General features: G+C 41.2%; 1 protein-coding gene across 1 annotated transcript in view; it reads right to left on the reverse strand.

The window, feature by feature from the left end:
* FREM3 (FRAS1 related extracellular matrix 3) overlaps positions 1–26,642 on the reverse strand; it is a 99,890-nt gene that overhangs the window by 19,340 nt on the left and 53,908 nt on the right. The window contains exons 6-13 of the mRNA XM_056855606.1: positions 13,808–13,957; positions 12,247–12,456; positions 9,260–9,457; positions 7,125–7,289; positions 6,220–6,402; positions 5,658–5,788; positions 3,250–3,408; positions 1,554–1,857 (exon numbers count right to left, since the gene is read on the reverse strand). Of these exons, the coding sequence (XP_056711584.1) occupies positions 1,554–1,857; positions 3,250–3,408; positions 5,658–5,788; positions 6,220–6,402; positions 7,125–7,289; positions 9,260–9,457; positions 12,247–12,456; positions 13,808–13,957 (1,500 nt within the window). The remainder of the gene's footprint in view (positions 1–1,553; positions 1,858–3,249; positions 3,409–5,657; positions 5,789–6,219; positions 6,403–7,124; positions 7,290–9,259; positions 9,458–12,246; positions 12,457–13,807; positions 13,958–26,642) is intronic.

Consider the following 26,642-nt stretch of genomic DNA (forward strand, 5'->3'; position numbering starts at 1 on the left):
CGTGTGCGCCCGGGGAGGGAGGAGGGAAGGCTGCAGGCTGGCGCGCGGGGCCGGATCCGGCTCGTGTGTGCCCGGGGAGGGAGGAGGGAAGGCTGCAGGCTGGCGCCGGCTCTGTGCGCCCCACCCGCCTCCCAGCTGGGAGGCGGGCGGGGCGCAAGGCTCGCGTCGTTCCAGCGCGCCTAGAGCGAATGTGCACAGAGCCGGCTGGCTGCGCCGTTCCAGCGGGCCCAGCCGGCTCTGTGCACATTCGCTCCATAACACGCAGACATTTTCCTCCTCAAAAGCGAGGGGAAAAAGTGCGTGTTATGGAACGAAAAATACGGTAATTGTTGTTTTTAATTGTTTTAGTATTTTTAAAGCTTGTTTTAATGTTTTGATTGTTTTGCCACCTTAGGGACCATAAGTTAGGTGGAAAGGCAGCATAAAAATGTTTTAAATAAATAAGCAAATAAATAAAAATAGGCATTGCCCCAGTTTACATGAAGCATTATTGGCAGGACCACTTCCACCTACCCAAGACAAGAGCACCCCAACTCCACTGTTCAACAACAGGAAAAAGGAAACATTAATCTCCTCCTTAGCAAGAGCGCAGATATTCCAAAGCCAGGTAAGTTATTTGGAATTTGCTTACACTGTGACTCACATGGACTGCTGTATAATATCAGAGTGTCCTTTGGTCTGATTACGAGGTGCCCCATGGCACAGAGTGGTAAGCTGCAGTACTGCAGTTAAAACTCTACTCACAACCTGAGTTTGATCCTGATGGAAGTCGGTTTCAGGTAGCCATCTCAAGGTTGACTCAGCCTTTCATCCTTATGAGATTGGTAAAATGGGTACCCAGCTTGCTGGGGGTAAAGTGTAGACAACTGGGGAAGGCAATGGCAAATCACCCCATACACATAGTCTGCCTAGTTAACATCATGATGTGACGTGACCCCATGGGCCAGTAATGACCCAGTGCTTGCACAGGGGACTACCTTTACTTTTGTTGTTGTTCTGATTCCTGGCAAAAAACCTGTGTCCAAGAATCCACACATGATGGATTTGGCGTGAGGGGGCGTGCCTGGGCCAAAAACGGTTAGGAAGCTGCCTAAAGGCAGCTCTGCCCCCAGGAACACCTCCCAGGAAGCCAGCGTGGTGACATGCCAGGAAATGCCAGAGGGACACTGCGCCGGCATCCGAGAGCCACGTTGTCACCGCGGTCCAGGAGGGCCAGCGTAAGTCGCCCTATGCCTGCATCCATGGCAGTTTGCATGGCGCAAGTGGCATGGATGCCAGCATAAGGGTCACGCTGGCTCCTATGGGCATTCACACATACCCTTTCAGGATTGCATGGTTAATTTGACAGTATTACTGAATTTTGCCCACCTGTGCTGTGAGACAGAAGTGCAGAAGTGTATATATAATGATCCTTTGCTAGCACAAAAAAGTAATTCATCTCGCCACTGCATCTAGCCTTGGTAGGTAAAATGGCAAGCCGAGTTCTCTGACAGGCAAAGGTGCTGGGCGCAAACAGTTCTGATTGAATGCACATGAAACATTTTGCCCCTTACCTTCTTCCTTGTTTACTGTGAAAATCAGACTCAGCAATTCTAAGCCCACATTTCCATTGGTGTTGACAGCACGTGCTGCACACTGAACCCTTGAACCAGCCTGGAAGTATATGGAGTCCAAGGCAATTAATTTGGTGCTGGTGAAGAAAGTGTTGGAGTCCACTTCGCGCATGGGGCTGGTAACACCATCATTGCCGCTTGGAGCACTGACAAGCCAGCGATACAGAGTCAGCGTGTCATTGATGTTTTCAGCAGCACAGATAGATCCGGTCTTGTCATAGTCTGAGTATTTGGGGTTACACGCCTGATGTTTGATAGATATACACAATTTTATTATAGCTCAGCCTGATCCAGTTAAATCAACAATTGAGAACAAATGGTAAGGGTAAGGTAACCCCCCTTACGTTTCATTAATATGTAGTGATATATTCTCACATTATGTTTTACATTGTGGACACTAATTTTTACTGAGAAATTAAGTAAATTAAGTATTGTCAGATATCGATTTAATGGATATTGTGAAAAGACCCTTGAGTTTGTCTTGATTGTTAATGGTATATGATTGAACATAGCAGGCTTGAGGATTTTTTTTTTTTACCATTTCAGCTATTTCTCACTGTTATATAGTTGGAAAGATAATGGTGAATAATTGAAGACTTGGCCAGAAATGAATCTTGGGAAAATATTCACCTTGTAGAATCCAAGGAAATGAATTAAATGGTTTTGATAGTCATGTGAGTTTCACATAATTGGACCTATAAAAGCTAACCCCCCCCCCAAAAAAAAACCTTGAATTTCTCAGATGGGGGTTATGCGAGATCTTTCTGGAAGTTATTTAGTAAAAATCTCAGAAATTTCATTTTTAATCTTAAAATAGGATGATGAGATGTATGCCTTTCTGTTTTTTATTTCATTTACATATGCAAATATTTTTGTATTATTGTGATTCTTTCATATTTACTAATTTCAAGCCTGATTAAATTGTTTTTAAATAAAAATCTTAAAAGATAAACATGAGTGATCTTTGGCTGGGATACAAAATTTTCACCTGACAACTGGGATAAACTTCTAACTTCAGTCAGAGGGCTCTTATAAACATTGGCTACTGAAGAGAATAACCTTCTTAATATAGCCCTGTAGTTTAGTGGTGAATACGTTGGCTTTAGAACGGGCAAAGGGACCCTTTGTATCCATGTTACAAATTTACCATGACTTTAATATCTCCCGGGCATTTGGAACAAAAAACAGTTGTCCTGAATACGCAAATCACACCATACAATAGCTAGCTAACAAGTCAACAGGACAGACATATGCACAGCTCTGCTGGGAAATTTCTGGAGCACCAACCAGGAAACATTGTTAATAAAAGCTGAATATGGATCAGCAAGGCCTGTGTCAAAACTCAGGCTTTCACCCTCAGTTTATCCATTGCACCAATCTGTAAAATGGGTAGTACAGTAACCTATTTTACAGTGCTACTGTGGAAACATGAAGAATTAACCGCATACAATAGTCTGAAAATTATAAATACTATATACATTATAACTGTTAGTAATCATAAAATTGGAAATGAGTTTTAAACTCTCTGCCTTAAACTTCTTGCTTGTTTATAGATCCTATAACATTCACTTCTCAACTAGGAGGAGACCTTAAGAAATTATAAATCTGAGGAAGAGTTGGTAGGAACAGATCGTACCGTTACACACACAACAGGGTAGCCAGTTGGAGGCTGAGGGTTTCCCTTGCTTTTAGCAGTGTCATCATAGAGCAGGAGAGACACAACCTGAGGCACAGCTGGGAAAGTTACATCTGCCACACTGTCCATTTCTTCAATATACACAATGGCTTTGTTCATCTGCATTGAAGGACAGAAAAAGGTTCTATCTGAAAGTGAAAGGAAATCCAAAAGCATTCTTCTATATGAGGATCTCCTGTAGCAAGTACTTCTTTTGTGACAAAGTATATTCTTAAATTACTTTATGCACTAATAATACCAGAAAACAAAACTACAGACTTGAGGAGAGAGGAAAAAAGGTTTAATTTTATGCCAATCTCAATGAGCGCACTTTATTTCATGTTCTTCATCCATTTGTAAAAGTGCATTTTTTAAAAGCTGCATGGAAATGAACAGAGTCAGAAATCATATAAAATATAAGGATGGATCTGATGGTTTACTTCCTCTACGTCACTGGTTCCCAACCAGGGGTCCGTGGACCCCCAGGGGTCCGCGAGAACTAAATTAAGGCCTGCGAAACAAAGTTATAAACCCATAATAAATTAATATTTTCAATTAAAAGTTCTCTATTACAAAATATATATATTCAAATATTATTCTAAGTTTAATGTTTAACTAACAGTTATGATTAAAGTTTATTTTCAAATTCTTGGAATTTTTATTTTGAACCTTGCGGTCCCTGAACCGAACAAAAAAGTCCTAGTGGTCCCTGGTCAAAAAAAGGTTGGGAACCACTGCTCTACGTGAAGAGCTGCAATGTACAATTTTTGGAAAATGAAAAAAATTGGGGGGGGGGGAAGGAAACAGAAACATTAAGAAAAATTGAAATATATGCAATACATACATTCCTATCAAACCTTAACTTTTTCATTGCTTCACCAACATAAAATGCATGATTTATAACTTTGTAAGCATATAAAATTGTGTGTGTGTGTAAAGTGCCTTCAAGTCGCAGCCGACTTATGGTGACCCCTTTTGGGGTTTTCATGGCAAGAGACTAACAGAGGTGGCTTGCCAGTGCCTTCCTCTGCACAGCAACCCTGGTATTCCTTGGTGGTCTCCCATCCAAATACTAACCAGGGCTGACCCTGCTTAGCAGCCGAGATCTGACGAGATCAGGCTAGCCTGGGCCATCCAGGTCAGGGCATAAAATTGTACTTCTTGACAAAACTTGTGTGTGTGTGTGAGAGAGAGAGACCTGCTGCTGCACCTTATGCTACCCTAGTGCACATATTTTAGTTTTTCCACTTCAAAGGTAGAAACAAAAAGAAGCTGAAAATGGAAAATAAATTTCGTAGTAAACAAAAATTAAAGTATATTTGAAGACAATATTGACTTTGTAACAGTGAAAATGTTGAACTCTTCAAAAGTGGATCATCATAATACACAGTAAAGAACAAAATCATTCAAACAATAAAGTTGCCCTTAAAAATCTGTTGTGTAGGTCTGCAGCATGCACAATTATCCTTACCCAATGCTGTAGATTGCCTTACATAAAAAGCACATTATGAGTAAGTCTGGCCTCTGATTATGAGTGAGTAAAACTGTCCTAAAAAAGGATTTCATTTATTCCAAAAGAGAAATTATTTCAGATGTATTTTTTTTACAGTGATCTGTTAATTACCAATTTTTAAAAGCCTCCCCCACTCAAATCCTCTGTAGTGTAGGGGTATGGGGGAAATGGTAGCAGTGGGGGCAGAGGTTTGCAAAATAGCACCAATTTGGCTGGGATCTGCAAAACTCTGCATCTTCCCATTCACACAGAGCCCAAAGGTACATTGCTACCTTCCCCAAAAGACTGTACCAAGCCAGGTTTAGGAAAGATTGCAGCAAAGCAGGGGAACCCACAGAAGCACAATGTACAAAAGATAGCATCAAGTGGATGCTTCCCAAAATAGCAATGCTACAGCAATCCAAGGCTTGCTATAGGAATCCAAGGCTGAGCAATGTACAGAAGATAACATCAAGTGGATGCTTCCCAAAACAGCAATGCTATAGCAATCCAAGGCTGAGAAAATAATTTGTGAGAAACTGCCCTGTACAACATATAGAACTTATTTGGGAATATGAACGCATGGATGGGAAGTGTTTGCTGACCTCATTGCCCGACTTCCAGAAATTCACCTGGTCAGAGCCCAAGAGGATACAGCGTTACATACGTAGGCTTGTGTCTCAGAACCTTGCTTTGTGCAGGTCTCTGATCGTGTGTACAATTTGGGCAACCACAGATTTTTAGATAAACACATGGTGACAAGGCCAATGGTCACACTGGACCTATTTTAGGCAGATCCAAAAATAAATGGTATTAGGCAGTTTTTGTTTTTGGATTCTATCTGAATCCACAGTTAACAGAAAGTACCAGTTCTTACCTGTGTCTCAGCTACCATATTTTCATCAGGTTTCAGGTGTACTGTAAATGCTTCTCTCATTTCTCTCACTCCATCATATAAAACTTCAACTTCAACAAAGTGCTCTTTTTCTCCTTCTTTGAATTCAATATCTGAAATAGAGTAGGCTTTGTTTAAAAAAAATGAAAACTTTTTTTCTCCATCAATAGGAGACTTCAGCTGGAATTCAAAGGGCAACAGGCTCAGCTTCTTACACTTGGTGCCAAACTTACCATTGGGACCTAATGGGCAGAAAGGCAAATTCAGAAACATAAAAAATACAGTAAAATAAAACGTGGTACTTTTACCTTGCATGTTGTTGACCTTATATGGTTGAGACAAACTGCACTTTCTTTTTAAAAAATGGATGAATATGAAACTTATAAGTTCAAGTCATGACACTGTAAAATTGTTATGTCAGCATCCAAGATTTTGCTTCTACAGTTGGTAGCAGTAGCACAAAGCAATTGTTCCCAATCTAATTTTATTATGCCAGACACTAGTATTTTCCACTGTTTCCCTAAAATTCACAGGATTGTCTTACCTTCAGACATTGGATTATAGTCTTCTCCAGAGACAGCTGAACCATCTTTAGTATGAATTCTCACAATAGAAACCTTGGAACTATCCCCCAGACGTAAGACAGGAATCTTTACCACTGCAATCTCTCCAGCCTCTTGAGGTTCTTGAATGTTGTATTTGATTTCAGAGAACTTAATCACCGGTTCTGCAAGAGAACCCAAAAGTCACTCTCTCCTCTTTGACAATAAAGTAGTTCCTTGCCTTTGTTTCATGTAAAAGTCTAAGGAATTATTCAGGGAATTTCAGACAGGGAGTATTCAGTATTATGTTTTTTAATTCAAAAATTAAAGTGCTTTCTTAATTAAGAAATCAATAACTTATTAACTTTTCTGTCTATTGTATATAAGCCATGACCCGGTCAAAAGCTTGCAATCCATCATTCAAGGCACTAGATGCAACCTACTGAAGTGCAATGCAAAATATATACACAAAATCTGACAATTAAAACCAAATTAAAAACAAACTAAAGCTAACCTTAGGCGAATAAGCTGTACAAAGAGGTACTAAGAAACAGAAATACTACAACAAACATGTATGCTGTTTTAAGAATGCCTGTTGATTTCAACTAGTTTCACTTTTCTACTGTTAAAATCTTTAGTTGCACAACACAGTGCTATAAAACACAAGGAAAGGGAAAAGGTTTAAAAGGCAAGGAGCTGGAGAAGAAGGAACCAGTTGCTTGCTTAGAAGACAGAAAATTTCCTTCTTTTTTTTTTTTTTAAAAAGATTGTGCTATTGACTTTCTTCTTTTTTAATGTGTAAATAATAAAAGGCTACTAAAAGCGACCTTGGGTGTAGGATACTGGAGCAAACAAACTAATGCTATTTCCACAATGGAAAGAATGCCAAAGTGTCTTGTAAACTTACTGTCTTCTTCATCTTTAATCTTCACCAGAGTTTCTTTTTGCTCCCCAATGGAGGCGCCAAATATAGAAGTGCTTTTTGGTGTTCCAAGCACTAGCCTAAACTCTTCCTCCTCTTCATAGATGGCGTCATCTTCTAGGATCACCATACAAGGCTTTTCAATCTCTCCTGCCATAGGCAAAAAACAACAGCTGAAAAAAATGTTTGGTAACACCTACAATTTAATTCCAGCATCCAAATTACAAATTCAATACACAATGAAACTGTTAATAGTGAACGTAGACCTGGGGTTGCTAGATTATGGATGGAATAATCTAATTTTGGGAAACTACACCTATACATTCCTTCTGATTTGGTACACTGTGTGTGTATGATGATCTCAAAGCATAAATGTGGAAAATTAAATAAGATGTTAACATTTATTAAACTTGTTTTTTTTTGGGGGGGGGGGGGTGTTGATCTTCCAAAAAGAAACATCCTCACCTAAACCAGATTGCAAACCTGCACATTTACATGCTAATTTTTCTTAATGCTTTGGCTTTTATGTACTGGCTGTTACATTTGTGTTTAATAAGTAATTTGTACTCTATTTCTTTCGAACATACTCATGTATAGTGGTTAGGCTGGTTACTGATCTGTAAGCTGAAATTGCTGATGGATAAAGCAGTCCTTTCTGAACTCTAGAGTATTGGGGACATGCACAGACTAATAGCCATGCAGGATGGGGGGAGCTATAGTGAGGAGGGGGGAAAGGGCAAAATGTTCCCCTCCCATCAGTATAGTATAGTTAGAATGTTAGGTATTACAGAGGGTTGAATAGTTTAGGGTTTTCAAGATGATGAATGAAGGAAACAACATTATCCCTTCAAGACTGTAACAAGAAATTTTATGATGAGGGAACCTACGGGAGTATGTAAGCTTTAGGGTGTAGTGTGGTGCGGTGTGTGGGACTGCAGATGAGTCAGTACCCAAATATCAACATATTCAGTTCTGAACAATGATGCCAGACTTTGGATCAAAAAGTCTGCACAATGGAGCCATGTATGGAAAGGGGGATTTTCCAACAAACCTCCTATTTGCAAAACATACATCAGAACTGGTGCAGTAGCATAACAAACTAAAACTCTGTTATTTCCATGAACACGATACCCAAAATCACATTTCTAAAATCAGTTTCAAACATGCACACTACCACTTATAGAGGCAAACATATGGGCTTAATAAAGCTTAGAAAAAAATTGTTTATGTATTTTCTGCTGACATTAGGGCAGCCCTTTCCTGTGGAGGAGGGCTGCGCTGCCTCCAAAGGAGGTTTCGCACCCCCCACTGAAGCCGAAACCTTGCCCTTACCTGTAAAACCCGTGGAACCGCTCCATTGGGTTGCACAGGGATACGTCACCTAAAAAGGTGGTGTATCTCCAGGTAAGGGCAAAGGGGGTGCTTCTGGTCCAGGCCTCCCCTGGCTCAGCGCAGGAACGTCCCTGGGAGGACGGCGCACAGAAGTGCGCTGTCTGGATGCCTGCGTGAGGCTGTGCCAGTGTCCCTAGGTGGCGCTGCTGTGGCAGTGCTGGGAGGATGGTGTGCGGGCCCCCCTGCTGGCATCTGTGCCACCCTGGGCACAGTAAGTGGCACGGACGCCGGTGCAGCCCCTTCCTGGCCACCTAAGGACTTTCGTCCTTTCGGCTCAGGAATGGGCTGTAAGGCAGCTTCATATATTAAAATCTATAAAATGTGGTGAATCAAAGTAAGACTGATAGATGCTGTCTGGAAAATGTCTTTAAAGTTAGCGTCTGGCTCTGTGCCCACCTCTTTTAGGCAAGCACTCCTTACTATTATGGTATGCACAGGGCAATTCATTAAAATTATCTGGCCTGCCTTTTTATATGCTTTAAAGATAAAATTAATGATAATGATGCATGAGTGAATAAATGAACTGAAAATAAAACCATAGATATTAAGTACTGACCCCCTTTGTTAGTGTTGCTGTTGCATTTTTTTTAAAAATGTGTACTGTAGTGCCACCCAAAGATTCTCAGGCACTCAATTATAAATCAAAAGGCATCCTTTCGTAACAATTTCTGAGAATATAAAAACATGCTTGCTTGAGAAACTCCTTTTTAAAAAGTGGATTATCTCACCTGGGAGGAAAACCACTATAGAGCCATCGGTGTTTGGTCTCTCCTCGTAGTCCATCATGACCTGTGCAGAACCTTGTCGAGTGTAGCAGCGGACTGTAGATTTATGGTTAACATCACCACTACGATAAATTATAGCCATTAGCTGCCCATCTTTTTCATTCACTGTATACAAAGGTTCCTTAAATTGGACTTTTGGTACTACAAAAAATGAAAAACAAAATAAAAACACCTTAATAGCCGAAACATTTTACTATAATGTTGATTTCACTCAGATTCAGTAATTTTATTCACCGATTCCATAGTAAGACACATTACTTCTGCCTTACATTTTGAATGGAAAAATTAGTATTTGAGTTCATATCTACAGTTGCAGAATAGCCCACTGTGGTGTCTATATGGAAAGAAGTGCTAATTCAGAAGTAAAAATATGGAACGTAAACTTTTTCCCTGTCAAAATGTCTCAGAGAAGGGAAAAGGTTTAGATCTACACATTTTTTTTAAAGTCAGACCCTTTCCACTGAATATAATAGTTATCTAATCATAGTGCAGTGTACACAACCAAAAGTCTTGCTCCATGAAATCTGCAGATGGTTGAATATACCCCACTGCCTTTCTACACCTAAAACAACTATAAAAGTACAACCTTGAATGAAGACATACATCTAGGTTGGATGGGACAACTTGAAAAGCACAGAGAATATACTGTCCTGAAAATTATGTGAAAAGTCCCTTAAAGTTTTCAAAAACTGCTGACATGAGTAATCAGGAACTCAACTCATTAGGAGCCTTAGCTAAATACTAAACTTCCCTGGAGCTAAACTCTCCCTATTATGGTTCAAGATGGCATTGCAGATTCATATGGAATTACTGATTGTATCCTACAATTAGACTCAGCGGACACCACACAGCTCAAAACCAAAAAATGAAAAACAAAACGATACAAACCAACAACACCTCCATAGAAATCCTAAGAACGAATCATGGCAACCGTATGAATCAATGGGGTTTTTTTCACAGAGATTTGCGGCGGTTTCATGTCTGTTTTACCGCGCTGCTAATTTTTGATTTTTCATGACAGCTTTGGATTTGGCCAAAAAAATTGTGTCATCCCTGCGTCTTCTCAAACCTGTGTTGGTGCGGTCTTTGATTTTGCCGAGCGCAGGGCTCCATGAAAAATTTCCCCTGGTTTGAACTTTGAATCAATTTTCCCCGCCCACGCCGGCTAATTTCTCCTCCCCTGTGAACTGCGATTGGCTGGGGGAGTTTTGCGCTTGGACAAGAATACCGCTCCTTTTGCTGCCTGCCTGCTTGCGTGGAGTCGTGGCACTTCTCTCCCTCCCTCCGTCCCGGAGGCAGGAGGGCGGCAGGCGGCACGCCTTCCCCACCCCTCTCCCAGGATGGGCCTTGGAGCCAGGCCCACACCTCCAAGCCCAGGGGGACACAAGACGGACGGCTCCGGGGGAGGCTGGTGGGGCCACGCCATGTGTGCCTCGCGCTCCAGGGGGGTGGGGGCAGCTCAGTCTAGGGCAGCTGGACCCGCGGGGGGGGGTGTTGTTCAAGGGAAGGGGCTGTTGGCCTCCCTACTCCAGTGGGGAGGGGGGATTTTTGAGAATTCAGATGGGAAAAATGTGCATCCTGAGAGCGCAAAACCCAAGGCAAAACTCCCTCCCATCACCCTTCTGAAGAGGGGCGGCCAGTCTGCTCTGGGTCTCCCTCCTCTCTCTCTCGATGCACTGGGGTCGGATCGGGGCCAGCACGCCAGCCACGAGCCCTCTCTGCTCTCTCTCACGATGAACTGGGGCTGGATCGGGGCCAGCGTGCAAGCCAGGGGCCTTCTTTCCTCTCCCCCTCCCCCCCCATGCATCCTGTGCATCCCCAACCTGGTAAAAGAAACGAACAAAGGAACTATGGAAATCTTGGAAAAGGGGGAGAGCAATGTGTGTGGATCGGCATGCTGCGAAGGGAAGGCAAGGGAGAGTGTTTGGCCATTTATGCATGGGAGCGTGGTAAATAGAAAAATTATATAAGGAAACCAGAGGGACTGGTGCTTTTTTTTTGTATATGGGGGGGGGACATACTCTGGGAAATTGCTTTAATGCAAGAGGTTTACAGTGGCCATTTATGCATGGGAGGTTTTGCCTTGGATTTGCCGCTCTATTGATGCACCTTTTCCCCATCCAAATTCTCAAAACTCAACAATCAGCCCCCAGGCAGAGTTTTGAGAATTTGGATGGGGAAAATGTGCATCTAGAGAGCGGGAAATCCAAGGCACTCCCTCTTGAATCGGCACAGGTTGGAGCTGCTCCATTCCCACTTTCAGCTAAATACTTCTCTGGGCACATGGATGCAATTCCTGCCCCTCCCCCCATCCTGCCCGTCATTAAAGGGCAATGGGTTCCACACTTATAGAAAATAGAGGGAAGCTTTGAGGAAAGCGCTGCCTTGCCCCCCCCCCCCCCACATTGGAATCTGACTGTTCCATAAGCAGAACAGAGCGAGGGTGGAAGAAAAACAATGAGCTTGCTGGAATACAGCGTTTTTGTTCCCATGAAAAACCAAAACTACATCGAGATTGAAGGGGATAAATCGCGGCCATGAAAATAAATTATAAAACTTTTTTTTTTGCTCTGTGGCAAGAGAGCATCAAAATTGTCCATGAAAAGTTGGCCAATGTCCTCCAAAACGTTCTATCTTTTGACAGCCTTGCTTAGATCTTGCAAATTGAGGGCTGTGGCTTCCTTTATTTAGTAAATCAATGTCTTGTTGGATCTTCCCGTTTTCCTGCTGCCCTCAACTTTTCCTAGCATGATTGTCTTTTCCAGTGACTCTTGTCTTCTCATAATGTGACCAAAATACGATATCCTCAGTTTAATCATTTTAGCTTCTAGGGTCAGTTCAGGCTTGATCAATAACCCACTGATTTGTTTCTTTTGGCACTCCAAACACATTAAATTAATAGAAATTAAAATCTTCCTGTAAACACTTACTATCAGAGATGGTATCGTTGATGAAGATGGTAGTTTTGCTTGGCTCCCCAAGCACAGCATTCATGGGCATCCGGAGAACAAGTTCAAACTTTTCTGGACCCTCAAGGACAGGCTGTCCTAAATCATCCAAGATGGTGACACGGAAGGTCTGCATATTTACACCAGGAGCAAAATCAAGGTTTTGGCTGATGCCAACATAATCGACTCCAGCTATACAAAAAAGAGAGGCTATTCAATTATTTGTGGGACATGTTCACAATATCAGTATGTACCTTCTTTTCATCTCAGTATAATTTGCTTTGAATGTGTGTCACAGAATTCATGTTTTATTAAAAAAAACTGAATGGCAAATACCTAAAATAAGCATTAATGGTCAGGAACTGCCAACAGTACCAAAATTATAGCTGTAATGCACCTGATGAAATTCTAAAATATTTCCACAAATATATAGCACTATACTCCTCTTAAATCAGAGCCCCCTTCTCCTTTGTTAGGTATTTTTCTTGGAAATTGGCATATAACATTGTATAACATTGTAAAAAAATGTATTGTATTTTTATTTGATAGCTCATTAATCTTTTTGATTAGTGTAAATGTCCTAAAATAGCATCCTGTCAGAACCTAGACATGCAAAAATCCATAATAATTTCTGAAAAGTTAATCCTAAATTCACCACTCTTTTCTTCCTCCCACTCTTGCCTTGGATTGCTGCTTATTCAACACTTCCTTTCAACCTTCTTATCTTGTTTACACATCCACAACATTCAGTCCTAGGGTTGCCAACATACAGGTGGGGCCTGGAGATCTCCAGGAATTACAACTGATCTCCAATGTTATGCTTTACTTTAATGATACTGCTCATACAGCCAATTTGGCTCTGAACAGTGTCACACTAAGATTAAATCTCCGATGTTATAGGGATCAGTTCCTCTGGAGAAAATCTGCTGAGCGCCCTCCCCACACCCCATCCTCCCAAGTCTTCACCCCTCAAATCTCCAGAAATTTCTCAAAACTAGAGCTGGCAACTCTATAAATCAGTCCACTCCATCCCAACTTTTTTTCATCTCTGTATTTTCCCATTCCTTCTCCCAGCTCCTCACTATAGCAGTTTAGGCAAGAAGCTCACAAACTGACAGGTAGTAATTGTTGAAGTTAAATCAAGATACCTTTAGGGGGAAAACAACAACAACAAAGGGAGAGCTTCAACACTAAATCTAAAACTGAGAGGGAAGATAGAGAGTGGGGTATCACAGGAAGCAGCCAAAACTAACCCCTGCCTTCAGAGTAAGAGAAATTTCCCCCTTCTCTCCTCCTATGGGTTTTCACAGGGTGTCACATGCTGTAGAGTCTCATGGATAGGGGAATGTTTCAAGGAGTATTGATTGAAAATTGGTGTCCATTTTTGCCTTCTGCAAAACTGTATAATATGAACTTTCAGATCAAATGCACAATCCAAATGTGAGTCAAGAGTTGGTATGGATTTTAAAATGGCCTCTGCAAAGGGTACAAGGGTAAGAGCTGACATATAGAGTGTATCAGGAGTGCTACTTGAATAATTCACCTTCTGCCGATATTGGCTCTGTTTTCCTGGAACGCACTGTGACAGTGGCTGCTTTGGTTAAGTCTGTACCAGTTCTCCAAACACGAACTTCCACATAACCAGCACTCTCAGCCACATGATATTCCGTGTCACCAAAGTAAAAAGAAGGTTCTGGATACAGTACATAAAACGAGAGAAAGTACAGCTGTCAGGCACTTCTTATACGAGGGGTGAATTCCAGGAATCTATGCAAGTATATAACTTTCCAATAAGGACTCGTTAGCTGATCATTCATATTCCTCATGATACAGTGCAGGAACTGAAGACCGGTGAGGATTTGACGTCATTGGTATTTCAGATTTATCTTTTAATGACCAAAATTTTTTACAGACCGGCAGATCACTATGAAGAGGAAAAAACCCCACTTTGTACTTTGGACATGATAGGATATACTGTCAGGTTTCCATACAGATTCCTTCATATTCCGAAGATAGCTTATACTGCTTCCTTAGCTATGATTCCCCCTCCCTCCAAAAAAAACATTTTGCTTCCTTTCTTATTACTGATATAGATACTTTCCTTGTCAAAATATTCTGATGTCTATGATATCCTAAATGCTATAATCTGAATACAACCTGCAGGTTAAAAACATTTGTTCAGCGTCTTAAAATTCCTGTACTTTACTGCTAATAGTTTTTCTTAGTGCCAGCAATTTTGCAAGTTGGATCCAGCCAGGCTTTTTCACTCTGTCTTGCTCAATTCCCTTCTTATTACAGCCTCCAACCCACATGGCTTTTGTCCATGGTTCCCCAGCATAGACCTTTTGGTGGTCAAAGGGAACCCATCGAACAGCTGAAAAGCTGGTTGGTTCCCACCCAGTGTGTATGCATGTGCGTGTGCATGCGCATATACATTCATATTGGGTTCCTCAGTTGTTGTTTTTTAAACGTATGTAAAACTACATAGAGTTAAACTGAGACATAACAGCAAACTATGGTTTGCCACTACACAAATGTGTCTGATTAACTGTTGGGTTTTACCCTTATTGTACTTTCAATGTTTATATCCTGCCACTCCACACAACTATTTCCATATAACACAACTATTTCCATATAACATATAGCCATACAACATAAATAATAAATAACAGTAAATGAATATAGTCATTAGAGGAAACAGTTTCAAAACAACAACAACAATGTAACCCATCAGGTTAATAGGCACTGAGCCCTATAGGTGACAAATGTTGCATCTGCAAAAGCAAAGCATGAATTACATATTTGTTAAATTACTGAGAATGCATGTATTTACATATTAAAAGACTGCAAATCAGCAGGTAAGATATGAGACATTAGGCATCTACTCATAATTCCATGAGCATCTTAGATTTTTAATATGTTTATGGGAAGAATTATAAGCCCCGTGGCGCAGTGTGGTAAACTGCAATACTGCAGTCAAAAGCTCTGCTCACGACCTGAGTTCGATCTCGATGGAAGTCGGTTTCAGGTAACCGGCTCAAGGTTGACTCAGCCTTCCATTCTTCCGAAGTCGGTCAAATGAGTACCCAGCTTGCTTGGGGGTAAAGGGAAGATGACTGGGGAAGGCACTGGCAAACTACCCCGCAAAGTCTGCCTAGAAAACGTCGGGATGTGACATCACCCCATGGGTCAGGAATGACCCAGTGCTTGCACAGGGGACCTTTACCTTTTTATGGGAAGAATTAATTTAATGTATTAACAGATACTGTAGCAATTTCAAGAAAATAATTGCAAATAAAAACAAAACAAAAATGTGTATCCACCCTAGAAGTGAATAGGGCAATGATTTTAGGATAATCCCTTTTAAATCAAAAAATGATAAGATAATGCTAATCAACAGAACAGAAAGAATTTATCTTTTTTTAAAAAAATGATTTTCACAATTAACAGAAATGTAGCCAAAATACAGCCCTTTATTTACTATACACACAGTATTTTAAAGGTTTAATCATCCTCAATTCCCCAAAGTGAAAAACTGACCTTATCCTTTAATGGAAAGCACCCTAAAGTCTTACAAATCTGGTCAGGGAAAAGGTCATAGTTAAAATGGGCTTAAGTAGTCATCCCATTGTTTAGTGTCACAAGACTGACTGAAAGTAGCACTAATTTAGGAGCTTTTGGTACATTAATTAGCATGGTCTGAGGAAGTAGAATATTGAAGATTCTTTTCTGATACACCTGTATTTTTAGAGAGCCCCTTTTTGTTAGTTTATTCATTAAAATATTTATAACCCTCCTTTTCTCATGGTTCAAGGCGGCATACAATTACAACTAAAAACAATTTCAGTTAAAACCAAAAATAATATAGCAACCCCCAAATCTCTTAAAATCTTTCTTTCATTGATGATCATTCTGGGATCCATTCCCTTGAAATGAGTGGATTTGCCATACTAATACACTGCTTGCAAAAACATTTATTATTATATGTGGAGAAATTAATTTTATTTAGAAGTTTGCACTTTTTGCAAAAACCCCTCAGTTTGTTCTAAAAAAATTTTTTTGTTAGAAGAAGACAGGCAGGAAGGGTGAACTCAATAGCTCCCAGTTATCACCCATATTGTCAATGACTCTGACCTGTACCTAGCAATCAAAGGTTTGTAGCTGAAAACAGCCCTGCAAACAGACCTCCTGCCTGGAGATTCCTTGGCTGGAATCTCACACCCAGAAGGTAACAGAGATTTGGTAACAGAGATTTTGCGTGCAGGAGGCTAGATGCAGAGATCTGGGTTGCAGAAGGCTAGATGCAGAGATTTGGGATGCAGGAGGCTAGATAAGATCTTCTTGGCAACCCCAGGAAAAAAAGGATTTGTATCACAAAGGGATAGGCAGAAAGAAGAAATAACATCCCTTGGAATGGATTCCATCTGGAGGAAACAACCTTCTCACATGGGCTCCATCTTCATGGCCACCACTGCCATGTGACGCAAAGGGCTGGCTGCCCAGACAAAGTCTCCAAGGTAATGGGAAGTGTTTAGATCGTCATAACTTTGTGGGAGTTGTGGGACAGAAGATTTGTGGGAGTTGTGGGACAGAAGATTTGTGTGGACTTTTTCTTTTTAACATTTTTAAAAACTATTTAAAATGCTGGTAATTGTTTTCTGTATTAATTTGAACTCCACCATTCAAAGATGTAGGCACTAGCCAGAGCCTTTAATTGGCAACACAGAAGGGAAACTGGCAGTGCTGGCCCTATTTGCAGGAAATTCTGAAATTGACCAGAAGTACAAGAGAATCCCTCCAAGAGTTGGGTGAGCCAGGACAGCGGCCTGTCACTGGGTGGAGCCTAGGGTTGCCAACCTCCAGGTACTAGCTCTCCTGCTATTACAACTGATCTCCAGCCAATAGAGATCTGTTCACCTGGAGAAAATGGCTGCTTTGGCAATTGGACTCTATGGCATTGAAATCCCTCCCCTCCCAAACCCCACCCTTCTCAGACTCTGCCCCCAAAACTTCCCACTGGTGGTGAAGAGGGACCTGGCAACCCTAGTGGAGACTCAGAAAAACTGCTAGTGCCTAGACACTTCAAAGGGACGAGGTGGAGTGGGGCTCACAGATCAGCAGGGCTGTTCCATGTCATTGTATTATTACTATTATTGTTATTATCAGGGATACTTAGGATGAATGGAAGGAAGAGGTTCTCTGTAGTTGTTTTGTCTTTGGGCTTCCTAGAGGCACCTGTCTGGCCATTGTGTGAACAGACTGCTGGATTTGATGGGCCTTGGTCTCATTCAGCATGGATTTTCTTATGTTCTAACCCTCCTCTGTGGAGTATTGAACACATGAAGCTGCCTTATACGGAATCAGACCCTTGGTCCATCAAAGTCAGTATTGTCTACTCAGACCGGCAGCGGCTCTCCAGGGTTAACCCTCTCCTTTCTTGGAGTGGTGTCAGAATAATTCAGGATCTTGCAGAACTATCTGCCTGGTCAATAAAGAGAAACAGCTGTGGAGGGAAAGGGAAAAGGGACACATTTCTAGGAACAGTTTCCCCTGCTCTCTCTTTCTCTTACTATACCACTTTTAAAATGGGGGGGGGGGTTCTTCCAGGCACTGCAATCATTACAGGTCAAAATATGAGCAGCTTCTGGCAGTCAAATTTTCTCACTAATGAGGAAAAAGAAAATGCTCTTTACATTCACCAAAGATTCATCATATTTTGAAGGACTAAAAGCAATTACCTAATGTCTAACTGCAGACATCACACTTTACCAGCATACCTGTGATTGATGTTGTAATGTCATGCCAAAATAAAAGTTATTTGTCTGTGTGGAGTTATTATTTTCACAATGCTAGTATCAACTTAAGTGAGAAATTACTTCTAGGTTATTTCACTGGATGTTTGCCTACTTCAACGTGAGTCCAGTCAGCAAGATTTAGCATTCTGTCATTTTGTCAACTGTAGAATGAATGTCTTTTTGTCAACTGTAGAATGAAGACTTCATTTTTTTCATGGCACAGACATATATTCGCCCATATTCCATACGCTTAAGTGTACCTAAGTTTTCTTAAGAGGAGATGGAGGCTTCTGCCAGTAGCCCTTCCACTGTAGACTATTCTGTTCCTGAGGATCTACTGACCCTGAGAAACAAAATTGGGGAGGGGAGTTAAGTGTGCTGCACTGGGAGGGAACAATCACTGGAAACGGCTGCCCCCCTAAGCAAATATTTAATTTTTCTTAAATGTGGGGCTGGATACAGGTTACATGCATTGTTACTGTCAAACACTGATGATAAGCAGTTTGTAACCCATATTGTAAATTGCAGCTAACAGCTGTTGGGATATAAATATGCCCATGTTTCTGTTGCTATGCACATATGCTGAGAGGTATTTATGCTGAACATATTTTTGTTTGTGCATCCTCGGCAATTAAGATCCATGCCATAAATACATCTTAGAATAAATATATTTATATAAATATATGTAGGCACAGAGCCAGATCCTGATCTCACTCTTCGAACAGTCTTCCAGTGGTAACCACTCCCAAAATCTGTACTACCATTAACTGTGAAGAAGTGTATGCAGATGAACTATCAAGTTTAAAACTTTAAAAACCCCAATATAATTATGTTCCAAAGACCCCCAGCTCCCCTTACAGATATATACAATCCAGACCACATAATGACACAAGCAGAGAGTAGTTGTGGTACATAAAAGTACCTGCAGATAAAATAACCCAAGCCAGAAAACGAAACTACACATTGAACGGGATTACAAAAAAGATTCACAGGACTTCTCCCTTAACTAATTTTTTCTACCATTGGCATCCCTAATTAAAAAGAATGCCACCTTTTAAAATTAACTACTTGTACTGTGTCTGCGGAAAGAGCCCCATGGCACAGCGTGGTAAGCTGCAGTACTGCAGTCCAAGCTCTGCTCACGACCTGAGTTTGATCCCGATGGAAGTGGGTTTCAGGTAGCCGGCTCAAGGTTGACTCAGTGTTCCAACCTTCCGAGGTCGGTCAAATGAGTGCCCAGCTTGCTGGGGGTAAAGAGAAGATGACTGGGGAAGGCACTGGCAAACCACCCCGTAAAACAAAGTCTGCCTAGTAAATGTCGGGATGTGACGTCACCCCATGGGTCAGGAATGACCTGGTGCTTGCACAGGGGACCTTTACCTTTTTACTGTGTCTACAGACTGCCAAGTTTCTTGCGTGACTCCAGACAGAAGTGTCATTTAAGTGTTCTCCCAGCTGCTGTGGGAGTAGAGTTGCCAGCTCTGGGCTGGGAAATACCTGGAGATTTGAGGGGTGGACCCTGAGGAGGGTGGGGTTTGGGGATGGGAGGGAGTATGATGCCATAGACTCCACCTTCCAAAGCGGCCATTTTCTCCAGGTGAACTGATCTCTGTCGCCTGGAGATCAGTTGTAATAGCTGGATATCTCCAGCCACCACCTGGAGGTTGGCAACCCTATGTGGGAGCCAGATCACTCAGTGCATTTTTAAGACAGAACTTTAAAAAAGACAACTGAATACTAATAAGGAGCATGTCTTCCTTCTAAGCATGTGAACTTGCTTCTGTGGAAGAGATAATGTGCAGAAAAAAACTGGTTCTTGAATACTGAATACATTATGTGTCAATAAGTGGATGCAGTCCTTCACAACATAGCCCCTGTTTACCATCCATTTCTTTCAGTGAGACATGCATAATTCCTAAGCAAACAGCCCAGACAAAAGTGGAGGCCAGACAACAGCAGCACTTAATGGTTTTAGCACAAATTGTGCAAATCACGGAGTCTATGTAATGCACAGAAAAGTATGTGAGTAGTACCAGAGAAACTCTATAACATCATCAGTATTTTAATTAAATACATTTACTCTTACCATGTACGGCACATTAAATACATTAATTAGGAGACCACAAAAGACATGACTAGAGGCCTTAAGAACATGACACTAGTAGTCATGCCTCAGTTATTACAAGGATTTAATCACTTGTCTCTGAACGATAATCCATTCTTGCTATGTGGACCTAAACAATCTTTGAGGCGGAACCCCCTAATAACTGGAGGAGAACAGAGGCCTCTAACATATCTTCTTATCTGAATGGCAAAACATAACTAGCTTAGTTAAAGCTACATTCCCGATGGAGAAGGAAGTATCTCCTTTCCTTGTTCCTTTTTACACTTCTACCAAGCAAAAGAAATACAGCAAAATAACAGAGCTGCAGAATTGTATTATGATTCCGGACTAACTATCCAAGAATGACACTTGGTTTTCTTTTCCACAGAGCAATATTAATGTTTTCAGTTTTCACATAAACCAATTAGACTGTTCAACTGAAATACAACGGAATTCTGTCTCCTCTCTTGGCTCCTTCCAAAACTGGACCATGCCATTAACAATTATGTAACAATTATGTTGTATGTCAGTAAAACAGTTCAACTGAACTTATTCCACCCGTGGCATTTTTAGCACAAGCTGTAGAAAACAGGGTATCGGAAATAAGTTCAAGAAGAATAAAAGGCTTTTTTGTTTTGTTACTATCTAATATCCTTAAAAAGATGACTTCATCTTTGTGCCTCTAATGCTGAATTGAAAAACCACTACAAGAGATGGTCGCAAATTGAGATTGTTTTAGTACAGCACTCACTTGTCGCCTCTATATCTCAGCTGAATTTGGTCAGCTTAGAGCACCCAAACAAGAGCAGTCAATTTTTGTGAGAGATTGGAGTATTAATATATATATGTACGTGGCGCAGAGTGGTAAGCTGCAGTACTGCAGTCAAAAAGCTCTGATCACGACCTGAGTTCGATCCCAAAGGAAGTTGGTTTCAGGTAGCCGGCTCAAGGTTGACTCAGCCTTCCATCCTTCCAAGGTCGGTAAAATGAGTACCCAGCTTGCTGGGGGTAAAGGGGAGATGGCTGGGGAAGGCACTAGCAAACCACCCGGTAAACGAAGTCTGCCTAGGAAACGTCAGGATGTGACGTCACCCCATGGGTCAGGAATGACCTGGTGCTTGCACAGGGGACCTTTACCTTTTACGTTTCCTGTATTAATTTTAAATGTTGGTTCTGACTTTGTGTAGTGTATGTTCCAAACTTTCCTTACATTTTCAAGGAACTTTAATAGCAGATCAAGATATGAGAAAAATATAAAACAAAAACAAAATTATACAACCCTGAATATTCCAGATTAATAAAGTAAGCACCTTCATTAAGGGAGACCATTCATTTTTTAAAAGAATTATTTGCTTACCACTTATTAGCCACTTTATAACTAAAGAAAAATAATTTCTAATGCTAGCTGGTCTCTTATTTTTTAAACAGCCACAGCATATTTTATGCAAACATTTTGTATAAAATCTATTTGTAATTGTCTTAAAATACCTTTAAAGTGTTTGCCCAAGCTGGATAACCCCTTCACTCTTATTTACAAACACAAACTGATGTTGAAACCTGTTCTACCTGCCATGATCCTTAAATAGTCCTGTAAAGAAGTATGGCAAGATTTCCGCTTCCTTATAAAATCACAAGTTGTTTGCATCTCTGTCTTCAAAGTTCATTACTGTACAACTGGATCCTTTGTTCAGTTATACATGATGAGACAGCATACTTCTGTATAATAGGAAAATGATACAGAACCTAGATTTTACCAGTGTATGATCAAGGACCTGTTACAAAACCCATATTGTTCAGCTGAGTGTAGAAAGTGAAGATCAAAGGATTGGCTTTGGGTCTTGACTACCTGGCTATACTGCTTTTTCTTTTTCTTTATAAAAAAGGTGAACAGTATATGCTGGACTTAAATATTACCTGAGATGTTAGTCAGAAATGTGCTGATTACCTTTTGAATTCTTACAATTTAAATCTTCTCATATATTACACTAATTATTTAATGCTTTTTGATATGAAACACAAATATACATTTAGGCTCCTGTCCCTGCAACAGCACCAATATATTCCTAAAGCTTTTTGAACTCGGCCTTCTGTTTGAAATTTACCTTTATCCTCATCCTAGAATTCACCATCTTTGCATGTAGGAGCGCATGAAGATCTTTGCATAGTCATTAGTAAGCTCTCAGCGGTGCACCAGGGGCTGTGGGCTAGGCAGGGAGGAGATGCAGGAGAATTCAATATTTATTTATTTTTTGGAATGGGAATAGAAAGTGTCACCATGTCATAGCCAATTTATGGCAACCCCATAGGGTTTTCAGGGCAAGAGATTAACAGAGATGGTTTGCCATTGCCTGCCTCTGAGCAGCGACCCTGGACTTCCTTGGTGGTCTCCCATCCAAGTACTAACCAGGGCCAACCCTGCTTAGCTTCCGAGCTCTGACAAGATCCGGCTAGCCTGGGCTATCCAAGTCAGGACGTGTTTACCTCTTCCTCTCAGTTTATTAGCTCACACTTCTCTAGCTTCATTGCCCACCAAATCCAGGATTGGTTTGTATCAGACTAACCTCTGAATTTGGTCCCAGATTCCATCTTAAAATGTAGAGGGGAACTCAAAAGGTGCCCATTGTGCAAGTCCAGATTGGCACCCTAATGTTAATGATCAGTTGAGATCTTGGTCTGAATTCCTGCATCTGACTTCAAAAGTGCATACCCCAGGGCAGATCCATATGTACTAAGCAATGTGATATTTCATGCATTGTACGATTCCCAGGCAGTTTAATCTGCACCATAAACTTAATTTTGTATTCAGCTTTTTACCACTTCATGTTATCGCTTTCAAATTCTAATACCAGATTTACAGAAAGGAAATACTATGCATAATTATTTTATTGTTGCGTAAACAGCTGATAGGTATCTGATAATGATCTTGCTGACTTATGATGCTGTCTCATCTCTCAGAACAATTTTTTTCTTAGCCACAGTTTCAGTGTTTACATGGGAATAACTGCATTGTATATCCTTCTATAAACACCTGAACATTTGTTAATGATAACATTTGAATTTATTTCTCCTCCACTGCAAGATGTATAAACACCAGAATGAAGTCAGCCATGATATAGAGTTTTGTAGTTTTCACTAACAGAGCACAGTTTAAAAACACTGATTTGTGGGTTAAAAAGAAAAGAGATAAGCACACATTTCAAAACACAAAAGAGCAACGTAAAGAAAAATTAATAATTAACAATATTGGCTGTATTTTCTCCATTACAATGCAGATAGACATATTGCTACTGTATATGTACTCTTTATAGCACTGATAGAATTTATTCACACAAGCTCCCCTCTAAATGAATTTGTACAAGCACAAAAAATGATAAATTTTGCCATTTTCCCCATTTGTGTACCCTTTTCCTAAGTGCAAATAAGCAACTGCCATACTTTTTACACATTAGCATTATTTGCCAGACTTTCCAAAGCCATTCTCCTGTACATGGTTCCTAGTGCAATGACCCGCTTTAAAAATTTTACCTTCAATTGTCATGCTCCTTGCTGGTACTTTGTTTTACTTTTTAAGTATATCTCCTGTCATTATTTAAGAGAACTACTTTAATGTTAATTTTTATCAGTTACTTCTGTTATTATTCCTACCACTTCTTTCCAAAGGACTGACATAATTTCCCCATCATACAGATGTTGGCTATTCCAATCTGGTAACTCCAGCATTTTTCACTTGTAGCTGTTTCCTTTTTAAGTCTTACAAGAATGTACTCCCAGCCATACCACTTTACAGAAATGTCTGTTAGGCCATTTATGCATGGCCGTTTCCTCATGGTCACCCCGGCGACTAGTTTGGGGCTTATTATTCTTTGTGATGGTTTAAAGCAGTGGTTCTCAACCTTCCTAATGCCGCGACCCTTTAATACAGTTCCTCATGTTGTGACGACCCCCAACCATAAAATTATTTTCGTTGCTACTTCATACCTGTAATTTTGCTACTGTTATGAATCATAATGTAAATATCTGATATGCAGGATGTATTTTCATCACACAGGGAGACATTTTAGATGTTACGTTAGGTTTGCGTAAGGCAGCTAATTGTGCTCATGAACATTCAGCAATTCAGGGGAACCATATGCTCCGCCTGGGATCATTGGAGAAGCCAATACAGTAAATAAAAACAAAATACACCAGTAGGAAAGAAACACCCAACCCCAATTCATTCACAATCAAAATCTCCCTGCCCTTGGAAGGAGTGAGCCGTGAAGAAGGTGAGCTGTGACTCACGAAAATCCATATACCCTGCCAGAAATGTTGTTAGTCTTTAAGGTGCTAGATTCTTGCTCTTTTCTACTGCTACAGACAGACTAAGACCCATCCCGATCTATCTCCTTGGAAGTTTTGCAAACGCACAAAGCTGCCTTCTACTGAATCAGATCCTCAGTATTATCCACTCAGACTGGAAGGAGCTCTCCAGGGTCTTAGGTCAAGGCCTTTCACATCACCGAAATTCTGATCCTTTAACTCAGCTGTTTCCTAACTGTGCTCCATGGAGCACTTGGTGCTCCGTGAAACATCTCCTAGTGCTCCGTGAAGAGACTGGAAAGAAAAATGCTACTGTCATTGCTAGGTGAAAATTAATGACTAATTTCTCTCCTGAAAAGTGCTCCATGATGCAAAAGGTTTGGGAAGCACTGTTTTAACTGAAGATGCCAGGGATTGAACCTGGGACCTTCTGCATGCCAAGCAGATGCTCTACCACTGAGCCATGCTTTGCTCTTCCTTCCTGAAGTACCGAGACTTTGAACAGAATGTCCTGAGGGGTTGCAATGTTCCTTTTTGTGAATGCTGCCATCGCCCCCCACCCCCAAAGGCAGTTTTCAATGCAGAAACCGCAGCAGGGAAGAGAAGGCAGAAACTAAGCACAAAAGCTGAGCCCGACCTAAGCCTCTCTCACGGAGCCCACAACGGCTCCCCCTCAGACAAGAGACCCTGGGGAGGGGGAGGAAACGCCCATCTGAGGGCTCCAATTTGCCCGTCTGAGCCGCCTCAGGGGGCGAAACTCATCCCCGGCGTCCCCAGCACAGAGCAGCCTCCTGTCCCCCACGCTGCGTGAGGAAGAAGCCACCGCGGCTCCCGCCAACTGCGCAGGAGGGGACACAAGGGAGGGAAGGGGGGGAGGAACGTTGGCCTCACGTGACACGCCGTGGCCAATAGCGAGGTGGGTTTCGGGCCTGGTGGGGCGGGAGGGGGAAAGAGTGAGAGCACGAGTTGCTGACTGAGGGGGCTTCCTCCCTTTCCTCGTCTGGGGAGCCTGAGAAGGGGGGGTGGGAGGGGGAAGAGCCCTGCGCGGGGTCTGAGGGAGTTTTCCGATGGTCTTAGGAGACCCCTGTGAAAGGGTCGTTCGACCCCCAAAGAGGTCACGACCCACAGGTTGAGAACCGCTGGTTTAAAGGCATCTGACAGAATTGCTTGGCTATTTTTTTTTCAGCAGGCAATCAAGAGCCTACAATTTAAAACAAAGATGTTAGCCTGAGTGGAGTTAATAGATAATCATAACCTTATCAGTGGGTCACCCACCCATGTAGATCTTTATATTAGAGAGAGGGGTAAAATAAGTCTGCCCATTACTCTGCTACTGTTTAATTTAACCAGTAGCCAGGTTTTTCAGCTATTAACTTTCTAACCAAAATCACTGTATTTCTTTATCTATGTTGTCTTTAGTTTGTATTTGAATGTACTGCCTTTTAAAATATATTTTTAACTATTGATTAGTTACTGGTGCATGACTGACAAAAAATCCACTTCCTATATTTGAACCATTTATATGTAAAATAATATCTGAGTAGAATAAAACAATCTATTCTAGAGCATAAATTGTGGTGCTCTGAACAGCATGTACAATCTTGTTGATCTTGTTTTAAGTTCTTCATAAGCTGTAATGTCCTTCTTTATCATCCAGTACTGAAATATCTTAGGGGAAGCTTGGTGTCCTGTTTTGACCTAACTTTTCACTTGTTACTGCATTAAAATCTCACCTGCCTCTATTAATTTCTCCTCCCTCCATATAACTACAACTAATCTCTCACATGACAATGTCTGTGAAAATTGTTGTGCACGCAGAAAGGTACGTTGTTTACTCACCGAGAAGGTCCTTTCCGCTCTGAAGTAGAAGGTCATCTTGAAGCATTGGGTGCTTCTCGCTCCCATTGCTTGGAGAGGCAGGACAAAAGTTAAACTAACTTCCTGTCTTGGGGCGAGGAACGCCCACTGATCCAGTTTTACTACTAAGAGCTCACAAGAGACAATCAAACAAGAAACGATTAAACAAGATAACAGAAGAGACACACGACAGGTTGTATGCTGTCTTCTGAATGTCATAAACTTCTATAACTCATGTAACTTTAAGTATGAATACAGGAAGGTAAGGAAAATGGGCTAACGAACAGATAGCCACCCTTGGAAGATGAGTTACATCTCCAGGT

The sequence above is a fragment of the Euleptes europaea genome, chromosome 9 (assembly GCF_029931775.1).
Source record: "Euleptes europaea isolate rEulEur1 chromosome 9, rEulEur1.hap1, whole genome shotgun sequence".
In the NCBI taxonomy this organism is placed as follows: Eukaryota; Metazoa; Chordata; class Lepidosauria; order Squamata; family Sphaerodactylidae; genus Euleptes; species Euleptes europaea.